The sequence below is a fragment of the Camelina sativa genome, chromosome 2, assembly GCF_000633955.1.
Source record: "Camelina sativa cultivar DH55 chromosome 2, Cs, whole genome shotgun sequence".
Classification (NCBI taxonomy): Eukaryota; Viridiplantae; Streptophyta; class Magnoliopsida; order Brassicales; family Brassicaceae; genus Camelina; species Camelina sativa.
In genome coordinates, this window is record NC_025686.1 from 9,767,086 (window position 1) to 9,788,356 (window position 21,271).

At 38.6% G+C, this 21,271-nt stretch overlaps 5 protein-coding genes across 5 annotated transcripts; 3 read left to right on the plus strand and 2 right to left on the minus strand.

Moving 5' to 3' along the window:
- Positions 6,331 to 7,677, plus strand: LOC104750177. The gene is made up of 2 exons (XM_010471938.1): positions 6,331 to 7,458; positions 7,606 to 7,677. Exons 1-2 carry the CDS (start codon positions 6,331 to 6,333, stop codon positions 7,675 to 7,677), a joined length of 1,200 nt encoding a protein of 399 aa, XP_010470240.1.
- LOC104721147 lies at positions 8,186 to 8,855 on the minus strand. Its single transcript, XM_010439064.2, has 2 exons — positions 8,650 to 8,855; positions 8,186 to 8,551 (listed from the first exon to the last, which is right to left on the minus strand). Exons 1-2 carry the CDS (start codon positions 8,830 to 8,832, stop codon positions 8,291 to 8,293), a joined length of 444 nt encoding a protein of 147 aa, XP_010437366.2. The 5' UTR covers positions 8,833 to 8,855; the 3' UTR covers positions 8,186 to 8,290.
- Positions 17,344 to 18,810, plus strand: LOC104721156 (F-box protein At2g16450-like). The gene has a single exon (XM_019232186.1). The coding sequence runs from the start codon at positions 17,344 to 17,346 to the stop codon at positions 18,676 to 18,678; it is 1,335 nt and encodes a 444-aa protein (XP_019087731.1). The 3' UTR covers positions 18,679 to 18,810.
- On the plus strand, positions 19,174 to 20,566 carry LOC104721162 (probable fructokinase-5). The gene is made up of 5 exons (XM_010439079.1): positions 19,174 to 19,352; positions 19,440 to 19,850; positions 19,928 to 20,062; positions 20,138 to 20,254; positions 20,357 to 20,566. Exons 1-5 carry the CDS (start codon positions 19,179 to 19,181, stop codon positions 20,489 to 20,491), a joined length of 972 nt encoding a protein of 323 aa, XP_010437381.1. The 5' UTR covers positions 19,174 to 19,178; the 3' UTR covers positions 20,492 to 20,566.
- LOC104750183 (22.0 kDa heat shock protein-like) lies at positions 20,646 to 21,265 on the minus strand. The gene has a single exon (XM_019231858.1). It carries the CDS (start codon positions 21,164 to 21,166, stop codon positions 20,831 to 20,833), a length of 336 nt encoding a protein of 111 aa, XP_019087403.1. The 5' UTR covers positions 21,167 to 21,265; the 3' UTR covers positions 20,646 to 20,830.

Consider the following 21,271-nt stretch of genomic DNA (forward strand, 5'->3'; position numbering starts at 1 on the left):
CCAAAAGTTTAGAGTTCTAGATCTGATCTTTATTGCTTGAACCTTAATTAATTTATCTGATTTAATATTTCATAATTTCCTGAGAAATTCCCTAGGCTTAACTCTTTTGATTTTCTGGATTTACAACACTTTCTTTTAAATATTTGCATTGCTTTAATTTTAATTCAATTTAACTTGTTTAGCGTAATTTACAAAACTCTATAATCTATTGTGTTTGATCTTGAGTCTCTGTGGATTCGACCCCTAAGTACTGCAGTGATCTCTTGTTTGAGAGAGTGGCTCTAGGGATTAATTTGAGCGTATCAAGCTGCCAGTTTCTCATTGACTCGCCTGGCCAATGAGCGACGCTTGTATGGTCTCATTTTCAAGTATACTTGTTCCCCAACCTCGAACACTACCTCTTTTCTGTGTCCATCAGCTCTCTTCTTCATCTGTTGCTGAGCCTTGTGTAGTTGAGCCTTGATTACTGATAACACTGCGTCTCTTTCCAGCATTTGTTTCTCCAAATCCACATTTGCCGTCGACCCATTCTCATACTTGATTACCGGAGGAGGTTCCCTGCCATACACTGCTTGGAAGGGAGTCGTTACTATGGCTGAATGGAATGATGAATTGTAGCAGTACTCCGCCCATGCCAGATATTGTGCCCAAGTACGAGGCTGGTCACCCGCAAAGCATCGAAGGTAGGTTTCCAGGCTGTGATTCGTCACTTCTGTCTGCCCGTCAGATTGAGGATGATACACTGTACTAAAGCAGAGCTTGGTTCCAGATAGTTTAAACAGCTCCTTCCAAAACTAACTGGTGAAAACTTTATCCCGGTCAGAGACAATGGATCGAGGGAACCAGTGTAACTTAATGATTTCTTTCACAAACAGATTCGCAAAGTCTGCTGCTGTAAATGGATGTTTCAACCGTAAGAAATGCGCATACTTAGACAACTTGTCCACCACCACCAAAATCGCGTTATTGCCTCCCGACTTTGGTAGTCCTTCGACAAAATCTATGGACAAGTATTCCCATATCTTTTCTGGTATTGGCAGAGGTTGTAGTAGTCCTCCCGGAGCCAAAGTCAAGTATTTGTATCTCTGACAAACTTGACATACTGCAACATACTGCATGATGTCCTGCATCATCCCCGACCAATAGAATATATCACTAATTATTTTCTGAGTCTTGAGTACCCCTCCATGTCCACCCATTTTCCATCATGAAACTCTTTCAGGATCAGTCCGATGACTGCAGAGGTTTTCGGAATAACCAGTCTTCCTTGCCTTAGCAACCGACCATTCACCAATGAGAAGTCCGGATGTGATTCACCATTTGTAGCGAGATCTCGGATAATGTTCTGCAGTTCCTCGTCCTTATCTACCTCAGAACAAATTTCCTCCAACTGGATTGCCGCAGGAATCAACATAGCAAATAAGGTTGATACCACTTCTTTGCATGACAAGGCGTCTGCCACTTTGTTCTCTAAACCTGGTTTGTACTGGATGTCGAAGTCGAACCCTAGCAATTTAGAGAGCCATCTTTGGTAGTCCATGTTAATCTCCCTCTGCTCCAACAGGAATTTCAGACTCTTATGATCCGTTCTCACCAGGAACTTCCTACCTAGTAGATAATGCCTCCATTTTTGTATGGCAAAAATGATTTCCATCAGCTCCCTCTCGTAAACTGACTTGAGATGTTGTCTATCTGTCAAGCAATGACTGTAATAGGCCAATGGTCTCTCTTTCTGCATCAATACTGCTCCCAGACCTACTCCCGACGCGTCTGACTCCACCACAAATACCTCATTAAATTCAGGTAATGCCAACAATAGAACCGATACCATGGCTGTTTTGAGCTTGCTGAATGCCTCCCTTTCTTTGTAAGTCCATGCGAACTTATCTTTTCTCAACATCTCAGTTAAGGGTCGAGCAATATCCCCATACCACAACACAAACTTGTGGTAATAGCCTGTCAATCCCAAGAACCCTCTCAACGCCTTGATGTTGCTCGGCTCTTCCCACTCTGTCATTGCCCTAATCTTTTTTGGATTAGCCGCTACACCATCCGCAGAGATGACATGTCCCAGGTACTCAACCTGCTGGCTCCCAAACTGGCATTTCTTACGGTTGGCAAACAGTTAATGTTGTTGAAGAACCCGCAACACTGGCTTTAGATGCTCCTGATGCTTGAGTATGGACTTGCTGTAGATTAGTATGTCGTCGAAGAACACTAGCACGAACTTCCAGAAGAATGGTCTGAAAACATCATTCATGAGGGACTGGAATGTGGCCAGGACGTTTGTGAGCCCAAACGGCATGACAAGGAACTCATAATGCCCGTCGTGTGAGCAGAATGCCATTTTGTGCACGTCCTCCTCTCTGACCAGGATTTGATGGTATCCTGACCTTAGGTCCAGCTTGGAGAATATGAGAGCACCCTGTAATTCATCCAACAGTTGATCAATCATAGGGATAGTGTAGCTATCAGGTATTGTTGCCTTGTTGAGCTCCCTGTAATCCACGCAGAACCTTCAGCTTCCATCTTTCTTCTTCACCAGTAGGACCAGACTGGAGAATGGGCTTCCACTTTCTCTGATGATTCCCGCGGTAAACATGTTGGAAATTTGTTTCTCGATCTCCTCCTTCTGAGCATGCGTGTATCGAAAGGATTGTACATTCACTGGCTCTGTGTCAATCTTCAGTTTGATGGAGTGCTCCTTGCTTCTTGAGGGTGGTAGTCCTTTTGGCTCTTCGAACATGTCCTTAAACTCCTCCAAAAGTTGGTGAAAATCATTTGGACAGGCTAATTCCTTGTCTTCTTTCAGCAATTCGTGGTACTCCACCATTAGTCCTTCGCCTTGAGAGATATGGCAGCGTTCGATAGACTGTGGTCTCCTTGCAAAGTCACGAGTTTTCCTTGAGCCCAAAATGACATCACCTACTCCTTCCAATTGACCCGTGTATCTCCTAATGTCTCTAACCATTGTATTCCTAGGATAACATCAACACCCCCTAGTTCCAATGGTAAGAAGCTCGTAACCAGGTTGTAACCAGGAATCACCAACCTTACGTCATAACAAACCACTGTTCCGTGGACCATTATTCCCGTTCCCATCCGAATCCCATACTCTTGAGTTCCCCATAACATGAGCCCCACTTGGCAAACCACACGACTAGAGATGAAGTTGTGGGAAGCTCCACTGTCAATCAAGATAGTCATCTCCTCCGTCTTAATTGATCCTCGTAACTTCATAGTATGTGGCGAGGATATAGCCGCCGCCGAGCCTAAGGATAGAACAACGCACTCCGCCACTTCCCCCGTGACCGCGTCGAATGCTACCTCCTCCATGTTGTAGAAACACTTCACGTCTCCCAACTCTTCGCTTACCACCATCACTTGCAGCTCCTTCATCCTACCGGTGACCCGTGTAAAACCTCTTCGTCACATTAAAAGCAGAGTCCCTTTGCCCTTTTGTCATTTGCCTTCGAATTCGTCAATCTCCGATACGGAAATTGCTTCTCTTCTCCCGTTTTGATTTGACTGGGTTTCGGGTTCACAGCTTGTCGAGACAACGTTGTATGCTTTTCTAGGGTATTGTTAGACTTTTGAGTGGACAAAATTACCCTTTCGTTAAGCCGTTGACTCCCACTCGAGTGTTGACTGCTGCGAGTGATTAGTCTCTCGCCACCGGACCTTGTTAACGTTCCGTCGCTGCTTCCCGACAAGATTTCCGATGAGATCTCTCCAGACCAATCCTCCACCTTTCGGGACAGGCTCATCATTTTGTTCAGATTCCTTGGCTCAAACATCTTCACTCTTGCTCTGATTTTCGGCTTAAGACCAATCATAAACGCCCATTCCAAAACTTTTTCTGTTACCTCCGGTGCGTTTGTCGCCAGAGCGATAAATTCTTTGCAGTAACGCCCGTGGTGTCGTCTTGTCGCAACAGTAGCAATCTTTCACCCGTTTCTAGGTCATGGGACACGGAGAAGTCATCCAACACCCTTTCCTTCATCTGCTCCCACCCTGAAAAAGGGTTTCGGTCGCATTCCCAGCGGTTCCATATTAGAGCCTCACCGTCGAAGCACATACGAACCGCCTTGAGTTTTTCCTCCTCCGAGAACTCCTCCATTTCGAAGTACTGCTCCACTCTTTGAACCCAAACCTCCGCGTTCTCACCATCAAACAGAGGAATCTCAATTTTTCTTGTCAAAGAATCGTTTATTTCTGGAACATTAATCTTCGTCTCTTGCAGAGAGGTTGTTGGCGTCTGGGTGGGTGTGAAGAGGCGATGTACCACGTTGGTTGTGTTGGCATTGTCTTTGGACGGTTGTGTGTCCCCCTCGTTTACCCATGAACGATTTTCATTACCAAATAAGCGCTTCTAGATGATCTCCAAAGCGTCTAGCTTTCCCATCTGCTTCTCCATGACATCTTGTTTCTCCATTTGTTTCCTCATTTCCTTGACCTTGGTTTCCAGCTCTGAGATTTTGTTGACATCGCGTTGAAGGTGTTTGACTGCCTTCTCTAACTCCTCCATTTTTTTCGTCATGGCTTGTTTGCACTCCCAAGATTGAACAGCTCTGATACTAAATTGATAGATATTAGATATCCAAACTTTGTAAAGAACAGATTAACAAGAAAACACTTCTTTATTATGAGATATCATAATACAAGTCTTGAGAGAATTTACGGATTCTCTCCCTCCCCCTTACAAATTGATCCATAATCTAGATACCCCTCTCCTCTACTTTACCTTATACTTTATACTACTCTTGTCTTATTAGTCCTAGTAGCCGTTGTGACTCGATACAGTAATCACGCCAGCTAGCATAGAGACTTATTACTTAACTACGGTTACTTTATTACTAACCATGGTGAACAGTCTTCTCCTGATCCTTCCTCCCTTGTTGGATTCCTCTTGGGCCTTGAGCCTCGTCCGATACTTAAACAGAACTGGTGGGCGCCTTGCATTACACTTATCAGTAAACAGATGGAGCACAGTGACAAGGGAGTTCAGGACATATCGGTGGGGAATCAGAGGGTGGAGAACGATGTGGACAAGGGAGTTCAGTTGTCAACCAATACGGGTAAACTTTCTTCTGATTATCAACTGTCCACTGAAGTTAGTGTTGAGGACATGGGAGTTCAGGACAAAGAGGATACACGCAAAAGGAGGAAGGGTGTGGAGAACATATCGGTGGGAAGAAGAGGAAGTCATACGATGTGGACAATTTGTCAACAAATGAAGACAATATTCTTACAGTGGACACAAATACGAGTAAACGTCCTTCTGATTTTTAGTTGTCCTCTGAAGTTAGTGTTGACGACAGTGATATGGAGGTTGCTAGGATGGTTTTCTCGAAAGAAGCTATGAATGGTAATGCTAACGTTGTGGACGAGATAGAGGAGGACATAACGTTGTCCAGAATATTAGAAGAAGGCAGGAAGATAATGGGAGCAGACTACGTTTCAAATGAGGGACAAGATCCGAGTACAATGTCCACAATGCAGAGAGATGAATATCTTGTAAAAGGGGAAAGTCCAGAGTACAATTACGATGAGTGGACATACATAATTAACGAAGACTACCCTCCTAACTAGGATCCATTCGTAGTCAATGAGGTAAGGCCTTCAGAGGCTGTTATTGAAGTTAGTGAGACTTCTGGGGCACGAATAGTAGAGGGAAACCTTAATAGAGCAATATTGCCTGAAAATGAGGACCAACTGTGTTCCGTGTTAGTCCTACATGGTGATGTTAATTTGGTAGAAGCACCTGTGATTGATGAATTTTATCTTTTGTTGTTGAATGACGCACCACCATGCCCGGATAATATGCGAGGTTTACCTAGCCATGAGAGGAACATGGATTTGAAAAGAGCAGCGGATGCCATATATGTTGGTAGAATATTTGTAAGTAAGGTAGAGATGTACAAGGCTCTATCACTCTATGACATGAAGAGGATATTTTGCTTTAAGATTTTTGCGTCCGACAAAACACGAGTGATTGCAGCGTGCGTGGAAAAGAATTCCGGTTGGCGGGTTTATGTCGTCACTCATCCAAAGACATTAAATTTAGAAGTAAGAACGGTGACAATGAAGCATGAATGTGACGTCTCTGCGAGGTCCATATATGGGGAGAAAGCAACTACTAAGATATTGGCTTGTTTGTTGAAATGCAAATTTGCTAATGGGAAGAGAGGACCACGAGCATGTGAGCTGCCTGAGATGGTTTTATCTAAGTTGAATGTAACCATCTCTTACATGAAGGCATGGAATGCAAAGGAATTGGCAGTAAATGCAACTCGTGGAACGGAAGAATGAAGCTATGAGTTTTTAGCAATGTATCTACACCTTGTAAAGTCTACAAACCCTGGCACCATAACGGAAATTGAGACAACAATAGACAAAAAGGGTAAAACATTGTTCAAATATCTATTCTTTGCATTTGGCGCATGCAATGATGGATATAAATTTATGAGGAAGGTTATAGTGATAGATGGCACAGTGATGAAAGGCAAGTACAAAGGGTGTTTGGTAGCAGCAAGTGGTCAAGATGGGAATATGCAGATTTATCCATTGGCAATTGGAGTAGTAGAAGTGGAGGATGATGCTGGTTGGGTGTGGTTTTTCAAGAATCTAATAAAATTTGTCCCAGAAGTGTACCCAATGGCGCATCTTGCAGCATGTGCATTCCACCTTTTCCGTAATGTTAAGCACAAGTACAATTGTGGTGGCCTAGCTGGTCTAGTCTCGAAAGCAGGAAGAGCATATACGGTTGGTGATTTCCGTTATTGGTGGAGGCAGATAGAGGAAACAAAGCCTGAATGTGCAGAGTATCTACTCAACATTGGTCTACCACATTGGACTCTATCACACTTTACTGGAAACTGTTACAATCTGATAAGCAGCAACATTTCAGAGTCTTTAAACGCCGCAATGCATAAAGGAGTGGAGTACCCAATTGTGTCAATGGTAGAATTCATAAGAGCCATGTTGATGAGGTGGTTTTGGTGTAGGAGGACATTTACTGGGAAGACTAGAAGTAAATGTACACCAGAAATAGAAGAATTGTTGATTGATCATCTGAAAGAGTCACTCAACTATGCGGTGCTAGGAGCAACAGACTGGATTTACCAAGTTAACGACGCAGTTGGTTGTGAATTTACTGTTGATTTAGAGAAAAAAACTTGCACTTGTAGAGTATTTGATTTTCTGAAGATTCCTTGCTGTCACACATTGGCTGCTTGTCGAGTAAGAAACATTGACCCCTACTCACTTATTAGTGAATGTTATTTTGTTGGACCCTGGAGGGAGAAGTACAAAGGGGTACTAATGCCATGCCCAAATGAGAGGGACTGCGACATCCCTATTGAGTTGACCGAAGTACCTGTTAATCCACCTAGAACGAAAAGAGGCGGGGGAAGACCTAAAAATAAGAGGATCCCATCACAGGGAGAAGTGGATCACGTAAGTTTCATCATTTGTTTGGTTGATTTAGAAATTAAAATTAGCTTTTCTTGTGATCTAACATTCTTCACAACTTATGCGGTTTCGATCAGAAAAAAGCGGGTGACAAAGTGCGGGTGACAAAGTGCGGGAGATGTTTTGAACCAGGGCACAACCGGAAAACTTGCTCGACGCTCATATGATGAAGTGAAGATGATGTTTGCTCTGTTGACCCCGTAGACTAAGTTTTTTGTTGCAATCCTTTTGGTGGACAATGTAACTGTCTTGAGCTCTGTAAATTTTGTGTCTACAAACTACTTTAAAGCGTAGACAACTAGGGGGCCATTTTTTGTCGAGTTCTCTTTTATGGACAACCTATAATTCCCGGTAGACAGTATAACTTATCTTATTTATGTTGGGTCCTCATTAATATTTGTTGAGCTCTGTAAATTTTGTATCTACAAACTGCTTTACAGTGTAGACAAATTTAAAAGATTTTTTGTCGAGTTATCTTTTATGTTCAACCTTTAATTCTCAGTAGACAGTATAACTTTTCCTAATTATGTTGGGATCTCATTGCATAGGGTGCAGAATATAATTTGTTAAGGAAGAATAAGATCACTAAGTGGACATTAAACATTGCTTGAAAGGAAACGACAAATTTCGTCCACTTAATACATTGATAAGAGGAACCAACGTAAATAAGAAAGTTTACACCATTGATAACTTAAGAAGACGAGTAAAAAAAGGTAGAAATTACTGCTTAATGATGATAAATATGAGGAGTAGTACTATAACAGAGAGGAACCCTAGAATGAAACCCTTGACCTCTTTCACCCCAAAAGTGGCTGGATTAGCAGAGTGAGTAGCCCTTGTTGGAAGATAATTCCTCGTATCCGTCACCAATTTCCCGAACAAGCTGTCTAATGTGACCCATCTCTTCGCCATGGTATTCAATCTGGGCGGACAACATTGAAGGGTAGACTTTAGTGCCATTTGGTCCAAGAGTGAGATAGTTAATGTGGTCGTCTCGCTCTAGCAATTTCTTGTGGAGGTCGTGGATTTCCTCGACTATGGCTTTGTCCCAAAACTTGTGAAGATGCAAGCACCCATCCTTCGATTGAATAGTAAAATATAAGAATGTAACCCAGATCTACAAATGAAATATTGAACTCGCTCCTGAAAGTAAATTATGAAAACTTAAAGGAGTACCGCAGATCTAGCACATTTGTAGCATAGGCGACCTTGGTATTCACCGGTCGTATTGGGTATGAGCTGTAGTTCCCCGCCACACCAGCATTTCATGGGTATGCCGTAGTGATCTCTTTCGCGGTCGCGTGACTTAACAGACTCGACGGAGGAGGAGGAGGGTTGGCTGTAACTATATTGGTCCATCTTCGTTTTTAGAAAAATAAAAGCTTGAAAATAAAGGAGGATAGATGGCTGTAGTGAGTGGAGATGTGAAAATAAGGATATTTAAGAGTGAACTTAATAAAGATGTTGATGTAAGGGTTGCCGAGTGTTTGGTTTAAAATTTATTAAAAAATATAGTAACCTTTGGATAAAAGGGTGTCCACTTAGAGGTTGTGTAGTCCAACACGCAATGTCAAAAGTGATTGATGGGGATGTAAGTTCTCGAGCTACGATTATTTCATAACTTTATGTATGATATCGATGGACCAAATCATCTGACAAAACAGTGTCCATTGTGTCTAGTGTAGGACTTCGGAACATCCCCATCAAATTAATGAGCAATTCGAGAAGCGAAGTGGACAAATCGATTAAAGTGGTGAATGTCGTTTTAAAATAAGTCTACAAGAACATTCAATCTCGATAATATAATTTGATCATTGTAATTATAAGTACACTAGAACATTCAATAACCGGCATGCAATCTCGATAATGTTTACAGGATAACATTATGAGATGTTTACTAAAACTAGAACATAAGTCTACTAAATAAGGATACATCATGGGATAGTAATGGAGTTGATGGATAATACTTGAACAATAATGAAGGATAATAATGATATGGATAATGATATTTGTATCACTTAAAACATATAGATGAACTGGATAGTCCGCCACCACACAAAGCGAGCTTCACAGCGGGAGTCAATCGTGCATATGAAGCCAGGTCTAACACACTTTGGGACATCAAAAAACCTCCACGTGTTCCTATACCTTTTGATACGTGTAGTACCAATTTTCCAAATGTTTTCGAACACCAACTCCGAATAATATTCGGCCATTGCATAGGAGCCAACTCGGTCTTTAAATGAAGCCATTGTGGATACACCCTCGCGGTAATGACCACCACTGATTAAGAACAGCCCTAGGGCAAACTGCATCTCTTCAGAAAATGGTGTGGTATTGAAGAGGAGATTTATGGGTTTGTCAATCATACCTTCTATAGCTATAAGGCGAAGACTCTCAAGGTAACAAGCGTCGGGATTGCCAGCCTTGACATACTTTATGAAGAATGGGTGAAACTTTGAGGACTTGTTTACAAGAATAGGGGCATTTTTCAAAGTAATCAGAGAAACTTCTTTCAAAACCTGATGGCTGCAAACAAGAGCCATACCGTTTTTACCAGTGGCAAGAAGTGGACCTATGTACTCGAATCCATGCCTAGCTAATCTTTGTATTATTAAGAGTGCATGGCTTTAGAATCCAAAAGCATTTGAATTCAAAAGGGTGGACATGTTTGTGTTGCGATGAATCGTAGACAGACACCCCAACTGGTGTCGACTGACACTGATACCGAACATCGATTTCCTTCGATCAGAAACACCAAAACTCACTTCCAAGCTTCTCCCATCCGATCCCTGCATCCTCTTGCGCAAAACCCAGCCATATCAGCCACGAAAAAACCCATAAGAACTTAAAGGAAACAATCACACAAACACAAAATCACATAAAATAGAGATCTTAGCTTAGATAAGCCATGGTCCTGCACTCACCTTTGCCAAACAATGAGATCTAAGCCCAAATGACGAAGCTAGCTCCACATAAACCTTCGCACCACGTCCCTAGCCTTGGATCCACACTCTCCAGGAAGAAATCTCACTCACGGATCAAAGGAATCTCCAAAAACTACAAGAACAGTCTCTGGAACTCTCTTCTCTTCTTTTTCTCTCCAAAACTCTGAAAAACGGCTAAAGGGACGAAGGAAGTTGAGTTCCACCTTTTAAACTCGAGTCTAGGGCTTTCCCTAAACTAACCACGCAAACCGGACGATTAAAATCGAACTGATCAAACGGTTCGCAAACAGTTTTAGTGGCAGTGATATGGAGGGGTGGTTGGTTGTGCGACTCAGTAACTAGATAAGGTGGGGTTTGGTGTATTTGTGAGAGTTTTTGTAAAGAGTGATTTCTACGCCGATTGTCTCATCGGAATTATGGAGTTCCGATGAAATTGTTTTCCGTGGATCCTCTGTGAAGATTGGAAATTCGGGTGCGATCTTTTCAATAACTCTATCCCGTGGTATGTTAAACTTTTTATAATGAAATTGTTCAAAACTTAAAATCTATCATCTCTAGTTTAATTAAACGGTTTGACTAAAGACCCAAATTTTAAATTTGCCAAGTTAAGTTTAAGCTGCTCATTCAAATTTAGATTCTTTTTGATCATATTTACAATATGACTCTAAACAATTATCAAAAACTTTTAGTCGATGTCAAACTTTGAACAAACAATTTTTCTTCATTGCTTGAGTAATATACGTTTATTTTTAAAAACTCGAATCATGGTAAATCCAGAAAAAGCTAGAGTTTTATTAATTTTATGTATTATTTGATGACTTAATGCAACTAAAAAATGTTAAAAAAAATTGATAGAAAAATCATAATTTTAAATCATAACAAATTTTTTTTAACATCTATACCATTAATGGTGAATTAGCATCTGGATCATCTTCACTCTCCACCATCTTCTTTGTTCGTTCTAGAATCATATCAATATTCACATTTTTTTCTCCAATCCTTAATTTCCATCTAAATTTCACTGGACTATTTTATAAATAGGGTTTTACAGTCCACAATTAATACTTGGTTCGCAAGATATGCATTAACTTCCAAGTTGTATCTAATATTTTGGTCTCAAGAACATGGTTTTGTATACTATGTCTGACAATCTGAGTGTGAGAATCAAACGGTTGTCAAGCAAATATCAAAGTTACTACAACAATAAAATATTTCTTCCCGAATCTGTCTCAAGCCTATGTTGCCATAGAATGAAATATGCCTGGGTAAAATACCCAAATCCGATCGGGTATTATCCGATATCCGAACGGATACCCAAATTAATCCGAACATGTATAAACATATTGAAAAATAGTCACTAGTGAGATTCAACCCATCACCTAAAACATTTAATCAATGCATTCTAACCATTTTGCCGCTCTACTATCTTTGACTAATTCTAAAACCTCCTGTATTTATATATTACTATGTACATTTTAAAGTAGATTTTTAAATCATCAGTTCAATAACAGTGGATTTCAGGAGATTTTTTAAAATTCATGATTGAATAACATAGAATTTATAAATTTTACACAAATCCCTTAAAATGTCAAGTTGAATACACCCCCCTAAAAAAATTTAGATATGAGAGATTTTACTTATTTTGTAGAGATTTAATTACATATTTTATTCTACACTCATGAACTCTAGATACCAAATATTGTTTTTACATATTAAAAAATACAAAGAAGAAAAATGCAAAACAAATAGAACATTTTAAACAAGAAACATGTTTGTCATACCTTTTCTTCACCTTTAATATCAGAGTTGGAGAGATTTGAATTTGGATATATTTGAAATTCGAATTGAATTAGTATTTTGTTAAGTTTAAGATGTAAATAACCAAAACCGAACCCAAATCTGAAATATATTTCGGGTAATGGATAAAACCCGAACCCGATCCGAATCCGAATCCGATGGTTGTTTATCCGAAATCCGATCCGAATACCAAAAATATCCGAATGAGTCTAGGACCCCTTTACCGAAATACCCAAAAATCGACTTGGACGTTGAATTAGCCCGTTTTTGTTTACCTAAACCGACTAAATTCGAAAAACAAAGTTACGATTTTCTAGGTCTTTCACTAACTGGCTTCTCTAGGTCTTTTATTAACTGGTTTTTATAGGTCTTTACTTGATATCTTATATAATAAGAGAAGGTTTTTCTCAACTTCTGCTTAGAACATGACACCTGGCTTATTATATAGTTGACACATGTCCTTTCTTAGTTTTAAAGGCTATTGTTTTTAAGTTTTCATATTAGGCTTGACAAAATAAGACCAATTACAAGCCCAACAAATATAATTCACAGCCCTTACACCCATCAGGAGTATACGAACTAAACGATGTCGAATTCACCTGTACTCACCTTCTCACAATCGTCGTTCCCAGCAGCTACCACCTCCGATGTACTTTCGCAGATCTCATAATTATTGGGTTTCTTTGGTTTAATTCTCCTACTCCACCTCCAAATTCAAAATCATTTCCGGTTTAATGTCTTTGTCAAGATCCCGAACACCTATTTGAAGTTCCGAACAGTATGTAACATTAATTCTGTCCAAAATCGTTTTCAAATTGTTTGGAATCAAATTTAAAATTTTTTTAAAAAGGGGTTTAGATCTGCACTACCAATTAGAATCATATGAACAATTATTATGATTACATTATTTGTATTACTTATTACAATATTTAAGGTAATTAAAGACAGTATGTAACATTAATCCTGTCCAAAATCGTTTTCAATTTGTTTGGAATCAAATTTAAATTTTTTTAAAAAGGGTTTTAGATCTGCACTACCAATTAGAATCATATGAACCATTATTATGATTATGTTATTTGTATTACTCATTACAATCTTTAAGGTAATTAAAGAATTCTATTGAAGTATATCCTTCATTTTCATCTTTACGTGTACCACCCAATTATAATGTAATGAAACTAATACCAAACACGTATGTGTTCATGGTCATTAACATTTCATTACAATCCCTGATTACTCTCCCTCAACCATTGCATTAAGTTTTCTTTTTAAATAACAACCTTTGACGACACTAACCTTCTCTCTCTCACAGCATGGGTAAAACTAAAACAATACCGCCCTACTCTATCTTTTATTCAACCTCCAACGAAACACACAACACTGGTATCAATAGGATTGTTGTTCGGGTCATCCATATTTGGAAAGTTCGAGACTTTCGAAGAAACAATATCTTACTTATTGTTCCTGATGAAAATGTCTCCTTCCTGATGAAAATGTATATTATCTCTATTATTGTTCCTCTTGACCCCTGATTTACCTCCATTTTAACATATTCATTTCGCCTTTGTTTCAGGATTGTGCTATACAAGCTTCAGTCCTTCCTAATCGTGTGCCTAAGTTTCAAGATCAATTGGTTAAAGGCCAATTATACAGCATCAATGATTTGATGTTGTCGCATCCTCCAACCGTTATCGTCGCACCAAACACAAGTGGAGAATTGTTTTCACGGAGAAAACGTCTTTGGAGACTGTTAAAAAACAACAATGCTCTATTGGTTTTGATTATTTTAGGTTCTCTACTTTTTCAGACTTGCTTAGACAAGGGTGAGGAGCTTCCAGGTAACAACCTATTTTGCACTGTTCGTATTTCTGGTATCCTAGCTTCCAGGTAACAACCTATTTTGCACTGTTCGTATTTCTGGTATCCTAGCTTCCACTTTGTTCTTTAGTATATGATTTATATCTACATTTACCCACTCACCAGATGTTGTTGGCAAAATATCCTCATCTAGAACGTCTGAAAACAAAGATCAAAGCCACCCTTCAAAGACAACTTTCAATTTAACACTGACTTGCATTTTAGAAAGGTTAGCTTACATTTCTATCAAAATATCAGTTTCAATGTTTAGTCATAAATTTATAGTCCAATCTCTTATTTCTCTTCATCTAAAATTTTATATTGTCCCATAAATTTTAAACGGCCAAATTCTGCTACTATATGGCTGACTGGCTGGTTCCTTAATATGTATATTTCATGTGTCTGTATTCTTACTCAAATTATTGTTATAATTCGAGGAAAGTTTTAATGTCTCTAAAGCATTTTTCCTTTAGATCACGTAAATGATTTGCTCATTGCACAATTTATTTTTAAATCCCATTATCGCCTTTTAAATCCCAATAAATTAGCTTACATTTATATCAAAAAATCAAATTCAATGGTATAGTCATAAATTTATATTCCAATCTCTTATTTCTCTTTATATAAAATTCTAAATTATCCTAATTTTAAACGGTCAAATTCTGCTACTATAATGGTTATCTGGCTGGTTCCTTAATATGTATATTTCATGTGATTTTATTCTATTTCGTACTCAAATTATTGTTATGATTCGAGGAAAGTTCTAATGTCTCTGAAGTATTTTTCCTTTAGATCACGTAAATGATTTGTTCATTGCACAATTCATTTTTAAATGAAAATGGAGGATTTAAGATCTCAGACAAGGAACTGAAGTTTATGCAAAAATGTAAAGTAGTAGTCTGGAATGGTGGTTAGGTGGAGGAGAAAACCTTTAAGGAATGACCAAACAATCAAATAAAAAAATTAGTTACTCTTATTTTCTCCTTTAAGCTTTTTTCCTATTGCCATATTGAGTAAGCTGTAATAACATTTTCTATTTTATCTCAACGAGTTTAAAAGGTTAATTACGGTATGGAGACATCATGAGCCTACGTGCATGTACACTACGACGTATTCATAAAGTCAAAACAATGTAACTTAGCCTAAGATATATATCACACAACAATATAATTGTGTTAGAAAATGATTTTTTTTGAGTTTAAAATTTAATTATATATTCTTTTATTTATATATTATTCTAACTTGGATATTTGTTAAAATTACTACGGATAGAGAGACCTAAAGCTTAAATAGATGATCAGATCTCTATTATATATATGTCAAAGGAAGACATTAGAGAAACAACGTTAGACGAGGTGATTTGTAATTGATTTTAGTTAACTTGTGATATGGGACTTAAATTTCAACTTTCGCTTATGTCTTTACGTAACAACTAAATAAAGATGATGAGGATTTGCCTTAAACAATGTCAAAGTGAATAAAATCACCAAAAAGTAATCTTTATTTTATTTCGTTTTTGGTTTAAAGCCACTGAATAGGCTTTGAAGTTTGAAGGATTCATATCATTTTCCGTCTTTCTGTTGACAGAACAAAATAGGTGTTTTTTATGTTAAGGGTTACCAACAATTAAAAGGGAAATAAACTACACATTATCTGAATCTGAGGATGAAAAATGTGCAACATTAAAAAATATAATATTTATTTTATATCTCCAAACTTCATCATCTTTAATAAACAATTACTCATGGGATAAATTCAAAACTCAAAAATGATGGTAGATCTCGGCTATTTCTGTAAGGCCACAACGGAAACAACGTCCAAACAAGTTATTAAGTGACATGTATTAATATGACTATATGAGTCTATCTTCTATAATTTTTAGTTGACAAATTACGTCTTGACCCAACAGAAAATACAAAGTCGATGATCATTTGCCCATACAGCTTACATCAAACATGTTACTATTCTCAAAGTTGTTTAAATATTGATTGGCCATTTTAATGTTAAATATCATTTCAATGTTTACAAATACATTGCATAAATCATATATTTTGTAATCATAAAATTTGCCAAGAATGTATTGCAATGTGGTTACATCGCAAAACAACATGTCTTAGAAGAGAATTAGTCTAAGTTTTTAAACATTTCGTTATTCAAAAAAATAAACATAATTAATAAAATCCAATATACATGAGGATGTAGTTTAATAATTTTTTTTTTGTCCCCAACTGTTTTCATAAAATATCTTAAAAGGATTACATGGTGAATAGGAGCCTAATTACAAGATATAAAATTCCAATTAACCCAAAAGTATTATAAGCAGAGAAACAAAATGAATGGGTCAATAAGGGACACGTGTATAACACGTGTTTGCGTGCACGTTGAAGGGGAATTGCGACGACCGACTCATGTCACTGCCATCGCCTTTCCGCCGGAGCTGAAACTCCGACCACAGCCAAATTTCCGGCAAGTATAGCACTTTGTCCACAATATGGTCTGTCAAATTTCAGCTTGTAACTCCGAAATTCACCAAATCTTTTTGCAGCTTTCTCCGAGTATGAAAGAAACAGAGAAGCTTGAATTTTCAGATTTGTTAAGCCCCGGAATACACGAGAAGGTGAGATGTCAGATCAGTCGCAAAACACACTTTTCTAATCCGTTCTTCACCAGCCACCGAATTCCTTTCTTCACGATTTACAAACCCAAGGAGAAACCGTCATCCATAGCCGATCTAACGGCCCCAATAAGTTATGAGGATTTACACCTCTCATGAATGGAATCGAGTAATCCGACGATCCAGAAGCTCCGTCCACTACTCGGCTTTGCCTCCTTAAACCATAAGGAGATCTATGAGGTTCTGCAAAAAGAAGAGAAAACTAAAGAAATAGCCACCAAAGCTATGATACACTCGCACTTAGGCGAGAAATATAACCGGACTTAGCCGGAGACAAAAAGCCGACGATAAGTTTCGTCGGAAAATGAGAACGAAAGCTTTCTCTCTCTGAAAGATTTGAGAGAGAGAAGAGAGAGAAAGCGTTCCAAAGAGGGGGTGTAGTTTAATTACTTAAGATACATACTCTTCCCCCAAAAATTAATATCATTTTTATCAATAAAAAAAACTAATTAAAAAAACAAAATACAGAAAGATGAAAATCTAACAAAACAAAACTAATTTAGAAGCACGTGCATAGCATGGTAGCATGGGACAACTCCTAGTATAATTATATATTTTAGTTTTAGCATATCTCTTTGTTCGTTAGATAGAATAATGAGTTCATCATCTGCCTTATCGGGTAATCTCATCCTGCAGATACTGTCGAGATTGCCTCTAAAGTCAGTTGCCAGGTTTCGTTGCTTGTCGAAGCACTGGGCATCAATTTTAGGTAGTCCATATTTCAAGGAGTTGTTCCTGACCAATTCCTTGTCTAAGCCGCGCCTCTTATTCGCCATCGCAGAAAACGGCAATGAACACGAAGAGATGGGCATCAATGTGTGGAGGTTCTTCTCGTTGCCTCAGTTTCAGAATTCATATGAGAAATCGTCGTCGGCTACTGTAGAAGCCGCCGAATATCATGTGAAGTTCTCTCTAGACAATTTAACTATCAATCATCATACTAACCTAAAATATTTTTCATGTGGTTGCGCCTCTGGCTTGATCTATTTCCATGGTAATCGATACGAAGGTAGACCTGTGATATGTAACCCCAACACTGGACGGTATGCAATCTTGCCTAAACGGTATAGTTACAGGAAAGCGTATAGCTTCTTCGGGTTTGATCCGATTGGCAAGCAATACAAGGCATTGTTTATGGCTTACCCATCTGGTCCTGGTCATCATAGAATTCTTACATTTAGAGCTGGAGGTTTGAGGTGGAGAAAGATAAAATGTCCCTTACGACATGATATTAAGAGTGATGGGGTGTGCATCAATGGTGTTTTGTATTACTTAGGTGGTGACCGTAACTTGTCTGGTTGGAGTCAGAATAAATCTCAGAATGTAAAGTCTGATTATGTGATAGTTTGTTTTGATGTTCGGTCTGAAAGATTCACCTTTATTTACGTAGAAAGGATTTGTCGGTTGATAAACTACAAGGGCAAATTAGCTGTGATTTACTGGGAGGATGATGTCGACATTTATGAGCTTCTTCATTTGGATAATGATGTCTACACTTATTGGGAGAAAAAGCGCAACATTGGTGTCATTAATGAGTTGCGTTTGTGGGTTCTAGAGGATGTAGAGAAACAGGAATGGTCGAAACATGCCTACACTTGGACCGATGATAAATTCTTCCGTCACCAAGTTTCCATTGTTGGATCGACATATTCGGGTGAAATAGTGTTTTCGATGCGCAAGTATACATGTGGACAACCGTTTTATGTTTTCTACTTCAGTCCCGAGAGGAACACTCTCCGACGTGTTGAAATCCAAGGTTTTGGTGAAGGGTTTAAGAAACCTTGTAGCGTTCGCACCTTTGTAAACCACGTTGAGTATCCTAATATTAATGGTTTAGAACTGCTCAAGTCATTTCCTGCTCCATTTGGGGACACAGATAGTTCAGGCACAGATTCAGAGGACTCAGACAGGGAAGGGATAACCGGATAAGGCCAAGGCGTATATATCCTTGGAGTAGGAGAAAGCAATGAGCATTGTTATGTTTTGCGTTTTGCGTTTTGCGTTTTGTTTGGTCAAACCTTAATTATCTATTCGTTTATTTACGCTCTTTTGTTTTGTACCTTTTTACTATTACTATTTTAATGAATCAAGTTTCATTTCATATATAAGATATGGTCAAATTATATTTTCAGTTGCATACTCTGAGAATATAAAAAACCTCTGTAACAGAGAATATGGTACGCTGTGTGTGATCATCAAACCATGATTTTATTGATCTTTAATTGTTCTTTACTCGATTTAACATGAGTTGAAGAGTTTTGGTTTTTACAATCAGTCAAAAGATTGGACTGAGTTTGTACTGCTAATTAGGAATTTTGTTAATGCTTATCCCACTTTACATGCCTTTCTGTTGCACATTCTTCATCTTTATATAAACAGATGCTATCTTTAGTTATAGCTTCCATTTGTTTTTCCACCAAAAAAAAAGGATGGCTACTCCATTAATTGTTTCCTTTGGTGAAATGCTTATCGACTTTGTCCCTGACACTTCTGGTGTGTCTTTAGCTGAATCCACAGGTTTTCTCAAAGCCCCTGGTGGTGCTCCGGCTAATGTTGCTTGTGCCATCACCAAACTCGGTGGCAAATCTGCTTTCATCGGCAAGGTTTGTATATTTTTCTTATGTTATAATTTATGTCAGCAACCTGTAGACTGATGTGTAGTATTCTGTTGTTCTTTTTTTTTTTTTCAGTTTGGTGATGATGAGTTTGGACACATGTTGGTTAACATATTGAAAAAGAACGGTGTGAACAGCGAAGGTGTTTGCTTTGACACCAATGCAAGAACCGCATTGGCCTTTGTGACATTGAAAAAAGATGGTGAGAGAGAGTTTATGTTTTACAGGAACCCCAGTGCTGATATGCTCTTGAAAGAATCTGAACTCAACAAGGATCTCATTAAGAAAGCCAAGATTTTTCACTATGGTTCCATTAGTTTGATCTCTGAGCCATGTAGAACCGCTCACATGGCTGCTATGAAAACCGCAAAGGATGCTGGAGTTTTGCTCTCTTATGACCCGAATGTTCGGTTACCTCTTTGGCCTTCCACTGAAGCTGCAATTGAAGGCATCAAAAGTATTTGGAATGAGGCTGATATTATCAAGGTGTATATATATGTTTGTTTTGTTGTAAATGATGTGTTCTGTTTTGGTGATCTTAGTGTTGAGTTTGGTGTGTTTAGGTAAGTGATGATGAGGTGACATTTCTCACCCGTGGAGATGCAGAGAAGGATGATGTTGTTTTGTCTCTCATGCATGATAAGCTGAAGCTGCTTATTGTAACTGATGGAGAGAAAGGTTGCAGATACTACACAAAGGTAACTAATTAAAAGGAATCAGATTTGATATGATTGTTCCTTGTTAGAGTGATCTAAAGACTGGGGAAATTGCAGAAATTCAAAGGGAGAGTGCCTGGATACGCTGTGAAAGCAGTTGATACAACTGGAGCTGGTGATTCTTTTGTTGGTTCATTTCTTGTCTCATTGGGAAAAGACAGTTCCCTACTCGATGTACGTTTAACTGCAGACATTTTGATAACGTTTTCAGGTTTTAGATTAGGCATATAGTGGATATTGAGTTTTTGGGTGCTTGAGTAAATATGAATGTTGCAGGATGAAGGGAAGCTGAAGGAAGCTCTAGCCTTTGCAAATGCATGTGGAGCTGTGTGTACAACTCAGAAAGGTGCTATTCCTGCACTTCCAACTCCATCGGATGCTCAGCAGCTCATGAAATCTAAGTCCAAATAGTTTCAGTACTCTTGTCACTGTTCTGCTTCTGTTTCTTCAGTCTTTGTATTGATTTCAGCCACTTTCCTGGTTTTGTCTCTGAGTATTTTCTCTGTCATCTGAAATTATGAATAATCAATCTAGTTTCAAGTGCATTTTCTTGAATTTTGTGACATTTTCATAAATGATGTTCTATAATATAATGACGTGAAAATTTTACTGGATACAGGAAGGTTATACAGATTTTGGTAGATAGGTTACAAAACATAACACTCCATTAATAGCATACATAACCTGAAACACAAGACTCTTGGATTTATCTCTTCGTCACACTCAGAAAGTAGTATATAGTTTATTCAATTAGAGTTCTTTGGATTCAGAAGAGCTGATTTTTGCAGTTTGGTCCTCTTCAGCTGGAATGTTAACAACTCTTGGACCCTTAACCTGATCAGGGGATAGCTTAGTGAGGTTAATAGTGAGCACACCGTTCTCCAGTTTAGCCTTGACTGATTCCATATCCACATTATCAGGTAGCTTGAACTGTCTCCAGAACTTACCATATGATCTCTCCACTCTATGCCACTGGTCTCCTTTCTTCTCTTCTTCTCTTTTCCTCTCTCCACTCACCCGCAGAACTCTGTTCTCCTCCACTTCTATCTTTACTTCATCCTTCTTCAAACCAGGAACATCGAGCATTATCTCATGCCCATCTGCTGTTTCTTTCCAGTCCACTCTCGCTGGGGACAGAGCCACGCTCGTGTCCCTCTCGAGTTCTAATGGGATTCTCTCCAAGATCTTGAA

Bases quoted from the DNA above. Each gene is read 5' to 3' on its own strand.
- LOC104750177 (XM_010471938.1), top strand. From the start codon at position 6,331: ATGTATCTACACCTTGTAAAGTCTACAAACCCTGGCACCATAACGGAA. The intron at 7,459-7,605 runs GTAAGTTTCATC...GTTTTGAACCAG, and splicing joins CACAGGGAGAAGTGGATCAC to GGCACAACCGGAAAACTTGC.
- LOC104721147 (XM_010439064.2), bottom strand. From the start codon at position 8,832: ATGGACCAATATAGTTACAGCCAACCCTCCTCCTCCTCCGTCGAGTCT. The intron at 8,552-8,649 runs GTACTCCTTTAA...ATTCAATCGAAG, and splicing joins ACAAATGTGCTAGATCTGCG to GATGGGTGCTTGCATCTTCA.
- LOC104721156 (XM_019232186.1), top strand. From the start codon at position 17,344: ATGAGTTCATCATCTGCCTTATCGGGTAATCTCATCCTGCAGATACTG.
- LOC104721162 (XM_010439079.1), top strand. From the start codon at position 19,179: ATGGCTACTCCATTAATTGTTTCCTTTGGTGAAATGCTTATCGACTTT. The intron at 19,851-19,927 runs GTGTATATATAT...TGGTGTGTTTAG, and splicing joins ATGAGGCTGATATTATCAAG to GTAAGTGATGATGAGGTGAC. The intron at 20,063-20,137 runs GTAACTAATTAA...GGGAAATTGCAG, and splicing joins GTTGCAGATACTACACAAAG to AAATTCAAAGGGAGAGTGCC.
- LOC104750183 (XM_019231858.1), bottom strand. From the start codon at position 21,166: ATGCTCGATGTTCCTGGTTTGAAGAAGGATGAAGTAAAGATAGAAGTG.